We start from the raw sequence: 14743 nt of genomic DNA, 5'->3' as shown, positions 1-14743 counted from the left end.
TGGCTAAATGGAAAGGAGGCAGAGGGACCCAAAAGGGCAGCGGTGAAAGAACAGGATTAGGAGAGGGGAGAGGAGAAAGGAGAGAGTACATCACTGGAGAGAACTAGTCTAAGAAATGAAAGAGGAATGGCATTCAAATGCAAAGTACAGCCTCAAGGCCTACTCACTTTTAGAAGAATCCTCCCTCAAAACCTTGGAGAAAAAGAGCAAAAAAAAAAAAAAAAAAAAAAAAAAACAAATGAAAAACTGGAAACTTCTGAAGCATACTAGTATTCATAAAAATCTTATACAAGCATGAAGTAATAGTAGTCATTTAAAGATTTCAAAAAATATCATTTTACAAGGAAAAATAGATCTGGCTAATATAACTTAATTCAAGTTTATTTTTTAAAATAAATCTCACTTTTCTCAGGGCTTTACTCCACAAAAAAACTAGTCATCAAGTATATTTTTCAAAGTATGCCTTTGAAAAATAAGCATAATTCTTATGTTTGTAATTTTTTGTGTGGTAAAATATAATGTAAAATTTACCATTTTAACCATTTTTAAGTGTACAATTCAGTGGCATTAAGTACATTCACAACATTGTTTAACCATCACCACTATCTATTCAATATTTACGAAACTTTTTCATCACCACAAACAGAAACTCTGTACCCATTGAACAATAACTTCCTATTGCCCACTCTCCCAGCCCCTCTATTTTACTTTCTGGTAACCTCTATTCACTTTCTGTGTCTATGAATTTGCCTATTTTAGGTACCTCTTTTAGTGGTATGATTTATATGAATATTTGTATACTTGAAACAACCTAAATGTCCAACAACAATAGTGGAATGGAGATATTTTTAAGTGGCATAGTTATATGACGGCTACTTTACATCAATAAAAGCAACTTTTTTGTGTTTTGTTAATTTAGGTTTTATTACTCCTAAATGACTTTCTGCTTTAAGCTTTATTCCTGGATTGTGCAATAAGTCTACCGGGAGAAACCTATGAAAACTGTACATACTAAATGGCAAGATAGCATTTTTGAATATTTCTGTGTTACTGAAATAATTGTGTAAAAAATAAAAATCACTTCACATTTTAGTATTTATGTGAGTTATATATATGCTATTTCAGTTTTTAAATTTTTTAAATTAATTTTTTAACTGGGGTATAGTTGATTTACCATGTTGTGTTAATCTCTGCTGTATAGCAAAGTGAATCAGACATACATATACATATATTCACTCTCTTCCAGACTCCATTCCCATACAAGTCATTACAGAGCACTGAATAGAGCTCCCTGTGCTACACAGTAGGTTCTTATTAGTTATCTTTATATATAGTAGTGTGTATATGTCAATCCCAATCTCCCAGTTTATCCCCCCTTAAATAACTAACTTTATCTACACTTATCAGTATAGACAAATCTCAAAAACAATGTTGACCCCCAAAAAGTTGCAGAAGAGTTAGTACAGTATACCATTTATGAAAATGTCAAAGGACATACAAAACAATATATTACAAATCATTTATGGCCATCTATGTTTGAGTGCACTTAAAAACACAGGAAAAATATTTAACAACTTCAGAAGAACAAATATCTCTGGGATTGGGAAGGAAATGAGATTGGGAAGGGTTACAAAGAGGTAGTGTTTTAGTTTTATGTTTAGTTTTAGTGTAATGTTTTAGTTCTTAAAAAACAATATCTAATGAAAATATGGCAAAAGGTTAACAATTGTTAAATCTTTGGTGGGTACATGGATGATGGTGTATAATAGTCTGTAATTTTCTGTCTGAAATATTTTATAATTTTAAAAAGAGGGGTTTAGTTAATGTTTTAGAATGACAGAAAATAAGACAACCTGTGTGCTTTGAAAAGGGGGAATGTGCTAATACAGACCAATTATAGCTTTTATTCTCCCAGTCAACTTAATTGCTTCCTTTATAAAAAATTTAAATTACAAATGAATACATACTCATATAATCTTTGGAAAAGATATTCAAAAAGAAAGCTAATCACCATGAGTGTTATTATGGCACTTGAATCTGCTTGAATATGCTATGAGTCATATATTTTTTAGAGTATATCCTTTTGAAAATGTCCATATTTATTAGTTAAAAAAATACATTCAACCTAACTCATATTGTGGTTGATGACTGCTACTCCAGCACAGAGAAACCTAGAGGGGCAAATCCATACATCCAAGGGGGCAAAAATTCACAGCTCAGGTCCAGATTCCTGGCCTTCCTGTTATGATGCCTCTTGAGGGCATGGAAGGGGATATATGTATAGCTAATCAGTTTTGGATACTCCAAATATTTATTAAGCCATCTATTCTGTTTCCCTTTTATTTAAAACCAAACCACGGAATTCCTGAGAAACTAGGGTCACAACTGTACCTCTAGGCCAAGTGCAAACACTCCGATTGCCAAGCAGAGCAAACTGGCGCCGCGCCAGCGTTTCTGCACTCCAAAGCGGGAAAAGCGGGGCACCGGGTCCGGCGACGTTCCCGTGAGTGGGAACGACGCGTAGCTCCGGCCGGTGCCTCGCGGGAGCCGCGTGACAGCCGTAGGGGTGCTCCCCCTGGGGCTCCGGATCCAGAAGGCTTGCCCACAGCAGAGGAAAAAAAGCGCGATCCCACCCTACCACCCTACACACAGTCAAAAAACCCACACAAAAACGCTGAGCCGGGACGGAACCACAACACGTGTCTCTGTCACAGCGCGGAAAGGGGGCGTGGGGAGCGCGTGTGGAGCCGCCACAAAACCTCCTCAAACCCCCAGGCCACCGAGCCTACCTTTCCGCCCACGCTGTTCCGGATCTGCTGGACAACTAGCGGTCCGATCTAGAATCCACCTGAAGGAAGAAAGTAACAGTGAGGGAGACCGTTGATTTCCTGAACAAACGAAAACCAGTGGTGCCGTTTACTCTGGTGGCGGCGAAGTAAAAGCGAAGGCAGTTGAAACTGCGGAGCGGCCAGAGAGGCGGACCCAGAACTTCTGCGGCCGAAAAGAGCCAGCCTGCGCAGTGGGCGCTTCTCCGCTGGAGCGATGCTGAGACCCAGGCTTAAAAGGGGTCGACCTAGTTAACTGGAAGGGGAGGCCGTTGACCCCAACTGGCACGCACCCGGAATGGTTACTTCTCGTGAGGTTTCAAAGGACACTCTTCTATGATTGGCCAGGAAAGTCAAGCGGGAACCCGGAGGTGGGGGGTGGCGGCGATCGGAAACAAAGTTGTTACCCAGGCAACAGAGGGACGCAGAGCTCTCCGCAGTGTATTTTTGGATCCTAGAGAGCCACCCAAAAACTGACCCAGGTGAGAAAACCCGAACCTTAGGAGGGAGAAAGAAGGGGTCGTCAGATGCCTTAGCTATCAGAGAAATTAGGGAGAACTCTAGATACTTACGGCTCTGAGAGATACCCACCAAAAGCCACAAGTTGCCGATAGAACAGACCCGTTCCCTAAATCCCCGTGCCCTAGACGCTCTAGAAGCAGGATTCAGCTTTAACAAAACTCGGTCTATCAGAATGTGAGTGAGATGGGGCAGTTTTACCAGACAAGAGATGGATGTGGATGGAATGTCAGAAGGCCAAAATGAACATGCAAAGCCTTCCCGACGTTTTTCTCTAGACACTTAATACACTTACGGTTGTAACGCTAATTTCAGAGTGAAAACTATTATTTCCTTGTAGGTAGATCTGGGTGCTCCAAGTTGAAATAGCCACTGTTATCTTCTGTTTTGCATGTACAGGCATGATTTATTTTGGACCAGGTTGCCTTGGTTGAGATATATTTTTTAGGGGGTATAACGGTGTTCAGACTGAAAAAAATGGCCTGTACTTTGTGGACAATGCCCTGTGTGTGGGAACGTGAATGCTGTGGGCTGAGAGTTCCAACCGCAGTTGGTCAGATCCATTGAGGAGTGAGAAGCAGTCAGACTGCACTTGGGGGGCTGGAGCGTGGTGTGCAAAAGCCTACTTGTCCCTACCAAACCTGCTACTCACCAAGGGCTGATTGGGAGAGTAAGTGTTATATGTCTTTGGACTGTACTCGTCAAAGATAAGGGACTGTGACAAAAAATAAAATCTGAGTGAGACAGAGTTTGAGCAGAGAGGTAGGGGTCGCCTCTCCTAAGAGCTTCTTGTTGTGACAGGGATTCAGAACAGAGACTATTTCCTGAAGAAATGAAGAAAACAGGCCTGTTGACTTGGGGAGAAAATTTCAGAGCCCTGAAGGAAAATGAGCTGTCTCAACTCCTTTTTAGATAGAGGTGGAGTACGGGAATGAGACAGAAACAAAAAAATTGTTGGCAAGTGTATTAAGTTTAGCTAAAACAAAGAATAATGGGTAGAGGAAATATTAAATCAAGAGGCTCATTTCTTGACATTTAGGTTTATGAAATATTCCAGGTACTTTCAAAAATCATCTTCCATTAAATATATTTTAAATTTGTAACAAAAACTCTTGTTAAGTCCCCATAGTTACTTATGACTTGGTACATTTGATAGCAGTGAAAGTTAGAGACCTAAAAAAGGAAATTATTCTTGGTATTGTAAAAACAAGTCAAAATGAATTAGTTTTAATAGGCAGGGAATCATTGATGTGTATAGCTGTCAAAAAATGTAAGAAAAAACCAACCAGTATATTATAATTTAACTCAGACATAGGCAAAAATGATGTTTACTTTTGTGTTTTCAGAAGAATTTTAATACAGGAATTGTTAAATAAGGTACTATATAAATAAAGTTGCAGAAGAAATGCCAATTTTATTTAAGAGAGTAAATGAGTTTTTAATACTTTGAAATCATTCAGCTATAAACAGTCAGTACTCTACATAGGGATATGTGTTTACCTATTAACCAAGTTCCCAAATGATACTATTTGGTGATTCTTTATTACCCTGATTTTATTTGCTATATAAACTTGAATTAATAAAATGTCATTTCTTTTTGAATAGTGTGTAATTCAGAATTTTCACTAATTTAACCTAGACTTCTCTCCAATTAGTTCAGGTCGAAGAGCCATTCCTGCTGAGACCCCAGCCCTCTCAACTAGAGTCTGACTTAATCTCGGGTTATTGATATTATTGTTTTGGTGCCGTGAGTCTGGAGTCATCCTGGTTGAGCTTGTTTAGTCCCTAAATGGCTCCAATGTTTTGGTAAAGAGCTGGTTCTGAAGCATCTGTCTCTTCAGCTCATTGTGGCTAGTACCGAAAGAGATCCCCCAATCACCTATGAAGACCCTAAGGATTCAAGTTGATGTGGGAAAAATTAAAAGCACTGTCTAGAAAACTCTGCCACAGGAACTGGCCTAGCAAAAGAGAGTGAGAGTAAAAAAAGGGTCTAGAAAATTTTCTTTCTAAACAACCAAATCTCAAATAAAAGATTTAGCAATATATTTTAAAAATGAAGTTCCTGCTTAAATTTGCCTTAAATTTATTCTTGGCCTATTTAAGTGGCAATGACAGATTCAAACAGGCAGTGTGGATCCAGAATATATTTTTTTAAATCACTACACTATACTATCTGGGTAGTCTAAGCAAAAGGAAGAATACATTCCAAAGTACAAAGGAAGGAGATTATAGGGTATGTTTAATTAGCAGTTCAGTTTTTAACAGAATGCAGATTACAGGTAGGAGAATAATAGGAGGGAAGGGTAGAAAATTAGGTTGGGGTTAAATCCTGAAGGACCTTGATTGTCAGGCTCAAGATGAACTTTAAATCAAATTTACAAATAAAAGATAGTCCTCCAGGGCTTCCCTGGTGGCGCAGTGGTTGAGAGTCTGCCTGCCGATGCAGGGGACACGGGTTCGTACCCCGGTGCGTGAAGATCCCACATGCCGCGGAGCGGCTGGGCCCGTGAGTCATGGCTGCTGAGCCTGCGCGTCCAGAGCCTGTGCTCCACAACGGGAGAGGCCACAACAGTGAGAGGCCCGTGGACCACAAAAAAAAAAAAAAAAAGATAGTCCTACAAATAAATAACACTGCATCATTCCTAAAAAGGCATCTTGCTTTAATTTTTCTGATGTTATCTATTTGTCAAAAGAACTTTAATATGTTTTTAATAGTTTAACAACTTATTCTTAATTTGTTAGACCTCTAAAAAAGCTAGTAGAATCTTCATTTCCATTGAATTTAGAATATAGTTTTCTAAAAATTCAGATCATTGTTTTTCTCTTTTGATACTTTGAAGTCTTTGATTAGTTACTTACAAAGTATTGCTGATTCTTTTGTTTGCAAAAGCAGTTCTAAGTGGGAAGTTTATAGGAATACAATCGCACTTTAAGAAACAGGAAACAACTTGAGTAAACAACCTGATCTTGCACCTAAAGCAATTAGAGAAAGAAGAATAAAAAAGCCCCAAAGTTAGCAGAAGGAAAGAAATCATAAAAATCAGATCAGAAATAAATGAAAAAGAAATGAAGGGAACAATAGCAAAGATCAATAAAACTAAAAGCTGGTTCTTTGAGAAGATAAACAAAATTGATAAACCACTAGCGAGACTCATCAAGAAAAAAAGGGAGAAGACTCAAATCAATAGAATTAGAAATGAAAAAGGAGAAGTAACAACTGACACTGCAGAAATACAAAAGATCATGAGAGATTGCTACAAGCAACTCTATGCCAATAAAATGGACAACCTGGAAGAAACGGACAAATTCTTAGAAATGCACAACCTGCCAAGACTGAATCAGGAAGAAATAGAAAATATGAACAGACCAATCACAAACACTGAAATTGAAACTCTGATTAAAAACCTTCCAACAAACAAAAGCCCAGGACCAGATGGCTTCAAAGGCGAATTCTATCAAACATTTAGAGAAGAGCTAACACCCATCCTTCTCAAACTCTTCCAAAATATAGCAGAGGGGGGAACACTCCCAAACTCATTCTACGAGGCCACCATCACCCTGATACCGAAACCAGACAAGGATGTCACAAAGAAAGAAAACTACAGGCCAATATCACTGATGAACATAGATGCAAAACTCCTCAACAAAATACTAGCAAACAGAATCCAACAGCACATTAAAAGGATCATACACCATGATCAAGTGGGGTTTATTCCAGGAATGCAAGGATTCTTCAATATACACAAATCAATCAACGTGATACACCATATTAACATATTGAAGGAGAAAAATCATATGATCATCTCAATAGATGCAGAGAAAGCTTTCGACAAAATTCAACACCCATTTATGATAAAAAGCCCTGCAGAAAGTAGGCATAGAGGGAACTTTCCTCAACATAATAAGGCCATATATGACAAACCCACAGCCAGCATCGTCCTCAATGGTGAAAAACTGAAAGCATTTCCACTAAGATCAGGAACAAGACAAGGTTGCCCACTCTCACCACTCTTATTCAACATAGTTTTGGAAGGTTTAGCCACAGCAATCATAGAAGAAAAGGGAATAAAATTAATCCAAATCAGAAATGAAGAAGTAAAGCTGTCACTGTTTGCAGATGACATGACACTATACACAGAGAATCCTAAAGATGCTACCAGAAAACTACTAGAGCTAATCAATGAATTTGGTAAAGTAGCAGGAAACAAAATTAATGCACAGAAGTCTCCGGCATTCCTGTACACTAATGATGAAAAATCTGAAAGTGAAATCAAGAAAACACTCCCATTTACCACTGCAACAAAAAGAATAAAATATCTAGGAATAAACCTACCTAAGGAGACAAAAGACCTCTATGCAGAAAATTATAAGACACTGATGAAAGAAGTTAAAGATGATACAAATAGATGGAGAGATATACCATGCTCCTGGATTGGAAGAATCAACATTGTGAAAATGACTCTACTACCCAAAGCAATCTACAGATTCAATGCAATCCCTATCAAACTACCACTGGCATTTTTCACAGAACTAGAACAAAAAATTTCACAATTTGTATGGAAACACAAAAGACCCCGAATAGCCAAAGCAATCTTGAGAACAAAAAACGGAGCTGGAGGAATCAGGAAAGAGAAAAGGACAAAGAAAAAAATTGAGGAGAGGCTATATCTTAGCTCCCTTTTGGGAAAGGTTCCCTGAAGCTTTCACATGATACTGCCATTTGCATTTCATTGGGTAAACTTAGTTACATGGCCATGCCTAGCTACAAGGGAGGCTGAGAAATGTAGTCATTATTCCAAGAGACCATGTGCCCACCTGAAGTGCAGGGATTCTGTTCTCCCTGACTTCAGACTATACTACAAAGCTACAGTAATCAAGGCAGTATGGTACTGGCACAAAAACAGAAAGATAGATAAATGGAACAGGATAGAAAGCCCAGAAATAAACCCACGCACATATGGTCACCTTATCTTTGATAAAGGAGGCAAGAATGTGCAGGGAAGAAAGGACAGCCTCTACAATAAGTGGTGCTCGGAAAACTGGACAGGGACATGTAAAAGTATGAGATTAGATCACTCCCTAACCACACACAAAAATAAGAACAAAATGGATTAAAAACCTAAATGTAAGGCCAGAAACTATCAAACTGTTAGAGGAAAACATTAGGCAGAACACTCTATGACATAAATCACAGCAAGATCCTTTTGGACCCACCTCCTAGAGGAATGGAAATATAAACAAAAATAAACAAATCGGACCTAATGAAACTTCAAAACTTTCGCACAGCAAAGGAAACCATAAACAAGACCAAAAGACAACCCTCAGAATGGGAGAAAATATTTGCAAATGAAGCAACTGACAAAGGATTACTCTCCAAAATTTATAAGCAGTTCATGCAAGTCAATAGCAAAAAAAAAAAAACCCAATCCAAAAATGGGCAGAAGACCTAAATAGACATTTCTCCAAAGAAGATATACAGACTGCCAACAAACAGATGAAAGAATGCTCAACATCATTAATCATTAGAGAAATGCAAATCAAAACTACAATGAGATATCATCTCACACCAGTCAGAATGGCCATCATTAAAAAATCTAGAACCAATAAATGCTGGAGAGGGTGTGGAGAAAAGGGAACACTTGCACTGCTGGTGGGAATGTGAATTGGTACAGCCACTATGGAGAACAGTATGGACGTTCCTTAAAAAAGTACAAATAGAACTACCATATGACCCAGCAATCCCACTACTGGGCATGTACCCTGAGAAAACCATAATTCAAAAAGAGACATGTACTAAAATGTTCATAGCAGCCCTATTTACAATAGCCCGGGGATGGAAACAACCTAAGTGTCCATCATCGGATGAATGGATAAAGAAGATGTGGCACATATATACAATGGAATATTACTCAGCCATAAAAAGAAATGAAATTGAGCTATTTGTAATGAGGTGGATGGACCTAGAGTCTGTCATACAGAGTGAAGTAAGTCAGAAAGAGAAAGACAAATACTGTATGCTGACACATATATATGGAATTTAAGAAAAAATGTCATCAAGAACATAGGGGTAAGACAGGAATAAAGACACAGACCTACTAGAGCATGGACTTGAGGATATGGGGAGGGGGAAGGGTAAGCTGTGACAAAGTGAAAGAGCGGCATGGACATATATACACTACCAAATGTAAGGTAGATAGCTAGTGGGAAACAGCCGCATAGCACAGGGAGATCAGCTCGGTGCTTTGTGACCGCCTGGAGGGGTGGGATAGGGAGGGTGGGAGGGAGACGCAAAAGGGAGGGGATATGGGAACATATGTATATGTATAACTGATTAAATTTGTAAAATAAAAAAAAAAAAAACAGTCATGTACCAAAATGTTCATTGCAGCTCTATTTACAGTAGCCCTGAGATGGAAACAACCTAAGTGTCCATCATCTGATGAATGGATAAAGAAGATGTGGCACATATATACAATGGAATATTACTCAGCCATAAAAAGAAATTAAATTGAGCTATTTGTAATGAGGTGGATAGACCTAGAGTCTGTCATACAGAGTGAAGTAAGTCAGAAAGAGAAAGACAAATACTGTATGCTGACACATATATATGGAATTTAAGAAAAAAAAATGTCATGAAGACCCTAGGGGTAAAACAGGAATAAAGGCACAAAATTACTTGAGAATGGACCTGAGGATATGGGGAGGGAGAAGGGTAAGCTGTTGCAAAGCAAGAGAGAGGCATGGACATATATACACTACCAAACGTAAGGTAGATAGCTAGTGGGAAGCAGCCGCATGTCACAGGGAGATCAGCTTGGTGCTTTGTGACTGACTGGAGGGGTGGGATAGGGAGGGTGGGAGGGAGGTAGATGCAAGAGGGATGGGATATGGGAACAGATGTATATGTATAGCTGATTCACTTTTTTTATAAAGCAGAAACTAATAAAAAAATAAAAATAAAAAAATGTTTCAATAAACTTTTTGCTTTTAATGTTAAGTAAATATTTAATGAACACATAATCATCTAGGACTTTAAAAATATAAACAGAAGCCTCTTTGTTTAATTTAATGTGTCAATTATTCATTTCCATAGCAGACTACCAGACCATACTGTGAGAGAAGATTGTTTTAATCGGCTCTTATTTCACCTTTTCCAATTTAATGAGTTTTCAATGTAATGAGTTTTATCACTAAGTTATTCGACATCATTATTAGTTTAAATGATGTAGTCCAGAGTCACAGAGCTAGGAAGTAAATGATAGATACAAATCTAAGCAACATGACTCCAGAGCCCTTACTCTTAACCACTATGATATACTTGCCTCTGTGCTAGATCTATAGGGCATTTTAACATTTGTTTCATACCCTTGACATCTCCTATAAGCATTCAGATCAGTTTTCCTTTGAAAAAGCAATGTCAAAATAATGGTAAAATATAATAGTAAAACAAAAGATTTGTGGGGGCTTCCCTGGTGGTGCAGTGGTTGAGAGTCTGCCTGCCGATTCAGGGGACACGGGTTCGAGCCCTGGTCTGGGAGGATCCCACATGCCGCGGAGCGGCTGGGCCCGTGAGCCACAACTACTGAGCCTGCGCATCTGGAGCCTGTTTTCCGCAACAAGAGAGCCCGGGATAGGGAGAGGCCCGCGCACCGCGATGAAGAGTGGCCCCCGCTTGCTGCAACTAGAGAAAGCCCTCGCACAGAAACGAAGACCCAACGCAGCCAAAAATAAATAAATAAATAAATAAAATTTTTAAAAAAGATTTGTAAAACGCCATTTACATGCAGATTGACTTTGACAGGTGATTGTACCAGCACACTTTTGAGAATTCCTTTGTATTACTGTTCTAGGCACAACACAAATTTTTAGTGGATCATTTAATAAAAGCACTAAAGAAAAGCTTCCTGTGAATTAATTTTATAAAATAATATTCAAAAAATATCAGCAGAAGTGTAGAAAAGATTCCTATTATATTTATGCCCAAATCACTAACAATAGGCCTAATTCTACAGTCTTTATTCAGGTTATTCATTAAAGCCTGACACTCCCAAGACTTTTAAAGATCCTGAATTCCTACTCCAAATATAACGGTAGAGATTATTTAAAAGACTGATGTCTGGTTGGTAGGATTACAAGTAGTTGTGATTCTCTTATTTCTACTTTTAATGTATTATTTCCTAAAACTTCCACAACAGACATATATAGTATCACTATTATAATCAGAAAAAAACAATTTATTTTGTGTGAACTTTCACTAAAGTTAATGAGCCAACCCACTAGAGGTCTCAAACAGCAATATAATGCAAGGCGTCATCAAGGGTTGATTAAAATTTTAAATAAAGCAGAAGATACCGGCCTGCCTGAGGCAAAAGTGTGAAATGAGTAAAGTTCCTTGAGACATTTCCCCCAACAAACATCCTTTTTAGTTCACTAAATAGGAATATACAAGCTAGACAGCATATATTAGACAGATAATAAGGTAGTCTACAAAAGTATGTTTCCAAATAATAATGTACATTCTACATGACATTGACATACCCTTTCTCTCGGGGTAGAGTTTAAGGATGTGCATTTTTAACTAACTCCCCAAGTGACTCTTAAACACACTAAAATCTGAGAACCACTGTGTAGGTGCTCAAGAAATGCTTGTTAGATTGAGCACGAAGTTTTAATAAAGCAAGCTGTATACTTGCGTTTACTTGCTGCCCCAGGTCTGTGAGTCAGCAAAATACATATATTTGAAGGAGTTTACAAGGATTTTCAAGGAGGAATAAGAGATAATGGAGTGACCCAGGGAAAGAAGGGAGATGTGACAATTTAGAAAAATCTTCATGTCTTAAATAAAATAGAAGACTAAAATACCTCTCTCTGATTATCTTCTTCCTCAGAATATGGAATCTGAAAATACGGAATCCGAAAATATGGAAATTGAAACCATTTCCTCAGTTTCAGCTCTGCAGGCTCTCTCTAAGCTGCTTTATCCAGAAGAGGATGACTTTGAGTCCGGACAGGTAGTTGTGTACTTACAGATGAATGTGTTCTGATCACACTAAGTTGTGAAACTGTATTTGAACAACTTGTTCCAACCTTGCTGTGGGAGCAGGGCTCTGTTATCTAATACATTCACAGGAGGTTGCAGGACTGATTATGCATGAGAGTATAACCTCTAGTACGTTTCTAGCAAACATAATTATATTTTTTCTAAACTACCTGAACACTGAATAGGAAAATAGTTCTGTAACTATGGCAGCAATAGCCACATTTCAAAATGTTTGTCATTTATATTTATGGCCAAAGAATGCTTGACAACCATTACAAAGAGTGATAGCTAGGATTTTTAAGTCGAGACAATATCTCTATAAAACAAATAATTTTAATTAGACAGTATTAATTAGGCCCCCCAAACCCTTAATTTTTAAAAATTTGTCTACACATGAAAGCAGAACAGAAAATATTTTGAGCCAAATAAGGGGACAAACTAGCTTCAGCCTATTCAAATTGGCTTCCGGCTACATGCTCAGATAGAGCTGTGGAATCTAATTAGTTGAGTAGCATTTGGGGTCAGGACAGGGAACCTCAGGGAGGCTTGCAGCAGCAAGATGGGCTTCATTTTGGGTAGGAGAGTTGCATTAATTGACCTTTGGCCATTCCACAGTCACTACCAGTATGGTCAGAATACTCAAAATACTTCCATGTAACCCTCTGCTCTCCATTCTCCTCCTCCTTAGATATTAGCAAACCTTGGCTATCAGACTGCCTATGTGAAGGCAAACAAAATTTGCGGCAGAAGTTTCATTCTATAGGTGCTTCCCTGGTGGTGCAGTGGTTAGGAATCTGCCTGTCAATGCAGGGGACCGGGGTTTGAGCCCTGGTCCGGGAAGATTCCATTAGAGCAAATAATCCCACGTGCCACAACTACTGAGCCTGCGCTCTAGAGCCTGTGCTCTGCAACAAGAAAAGCCACCACAGTGAGAAGCCCGTGCACCGCAACGAAGTGTAGCCCCCGCTCCCTGCAGCTAGAGAAAGCCCTCGCACAGCAATGAAGACCCAAGGCAGCCAAAAATAAATAAATAAAATAAATAAATTTATAAAAAATAGTCTCGTACTATAGCAGAATATATCAATTTGCTTTAAACTATTTTAATGTTCTTTGTTATCATGACCAGTTTACCATGAATAAACCATCTCCCATGAACATACATATCAATTTTCTGCTCCCCAAATTCTTTTCTGCCATAGTGCGGAAAAACAAGTAGTATAATCTAAATAGGCAGCCAATCCAGTGTCAACCAGATTGACACTGGATTGAGCTTCCACCCTCCAGGAAGAAGTTACATGGAACAGGGCAGAATCAAATAAGACATGCAATGGAAATAAAATATGTGGAGGATGGGAACTGAGTCAGCTTGGAGCCAGGATTAGGAACCAAGAAGTTTTAGTCAGGGAGAATTCTTAGTAGAGGCCAAAGAAGGAAAGAAAAAGCAGGCCATTCGTAACAGCATTGACTATATACAACAAATAGGACACAGAAGAAAAAGTTAAGTGCAATATATCAATAAGTTTGGGAAGGCAAACTCGTTTTTGCTACCTTAGCTGAAATTGAATGATAAATCCTGGGAAAGGTAAAGTTATGTCATATAGAAAAAGTATAGAAAAGGTCAAGTTATGTCATATAGAGAAACAGCGATCTGGAATAAAGGAAAGTGGAACTTGTAACTAGAACAGATTCGGAGATAAGAATTTCCCCTGGTTACAAAGCCTGTTTCCTTTGGCATTTATGTATGGAGATGTTTATTTGCATCTAAAGGTGTTTCCAGGGGAAAGATGAGTGCTTATGAGAATAGAGAGACTAGAATCATTTTACCAAATTGTACAATATATAGAGGAAAATTACTATAATAATGTATGTTTCTGTATATCTGGGTTATAAGCAATTTTGAGATAATTGGTCATTCAGACACCACAGTACAGATATCATTAGAGGATATAGAATTGGGGTATCAGAGCAGTGGGAGAAAAATTAATGTTTCTAATGAACTATTAAATTTTCTAGGAGAGAAACGGCTTTTCATTTTTTGTTTTACTTCAGTTTAGAAGAGGTGTTATTGTTAGAACATCCTTGCCAAGATGTTAGTGATCCTCAACAAGCACCATTAGTTGAAACCCCAGCAAGCACAGCGTGTTCAGCAGGGGTCCACGGTAACTCATCAACTCATCAGCTTGCATTGTTTTCAACAGATCTCCAGAGCCAAACAATCTGCAGTGGGTCCGTCCTACCCACACACCATTTACAGAAGTGATCTGAGATATTTACAGTAATTACCAGGGGAAAATGTAGACACCTAACAGATTACATGAAGTTGCTATTAGTTTCCATTATAGGTTTTTTTTTTTTTTTT

The 14743-nt window shown here is 38.4% G+C and overlaps 2 protein-coding genes across 4 annotated transcripts in view; one reads left to right on the top strand and one right to left on the bottom strand.

Annotated features, from left to right (window-relative positions):
* NUP62CL (nucleoporin 62 C-terminal like) overlaps window positions 1-3106 on the bottom strand; it is an 85418-nt gene extending 82312 nt beyond the window's left edge. For 2 of the 3 annotated variants that reach the window (XM_060086937.1, XM_060086940.1), the window contains exon 1: window positions 2790-3106. The gene's annotated coding sequence lies outside the window, so the exon portion shown is untranslated. Of the gene's footprint in view, window positions 1-167; window positions 193-2789 lie in introns of all 3 variants that reach the window. The other variant, XM_060086939.1, reaches the window with a different exon arrangement.
* A 9120-nt stretch (window positions 3107-12226) lies between these two features.
* The window catches only part of DNAAF6 (dynein axonemal assembly factor 6), a 48691-nt gene continuing 46174 nt past the window's right edge, over window positions 12227-14743 (top strand). The window contains exon 1 of the mRNA XM_060088063.1: window positions 12227-12355. Coding sequence (XP_059944046.1) covers window positions 12236-12355 — 120 coding nt within the window. The 5' untranslated portion in view covers window positions 12227-12235. The remainder of the gene's footprint in view (window positions 12356-14743) is intronic.

The sequence above is a fragment of the Mesoplodon densirostris genome, chromosome X (assembly GCF_025265405.1).
Source record: "Mesoplodon densirostris isolate mMesDen1 chromosome X, mMesDen1 primary haplotype, whole genome shotgun sequence".
NCBI lineage: Eukaryota > Metazoa > Chordata > Mammalia > Artiodactyla > Ziphiidae > Mesoplodon > Mesoplodon densirostris.
This window is presented reverse-complemented; position numbering and strand designations above follow the sequence as displayed.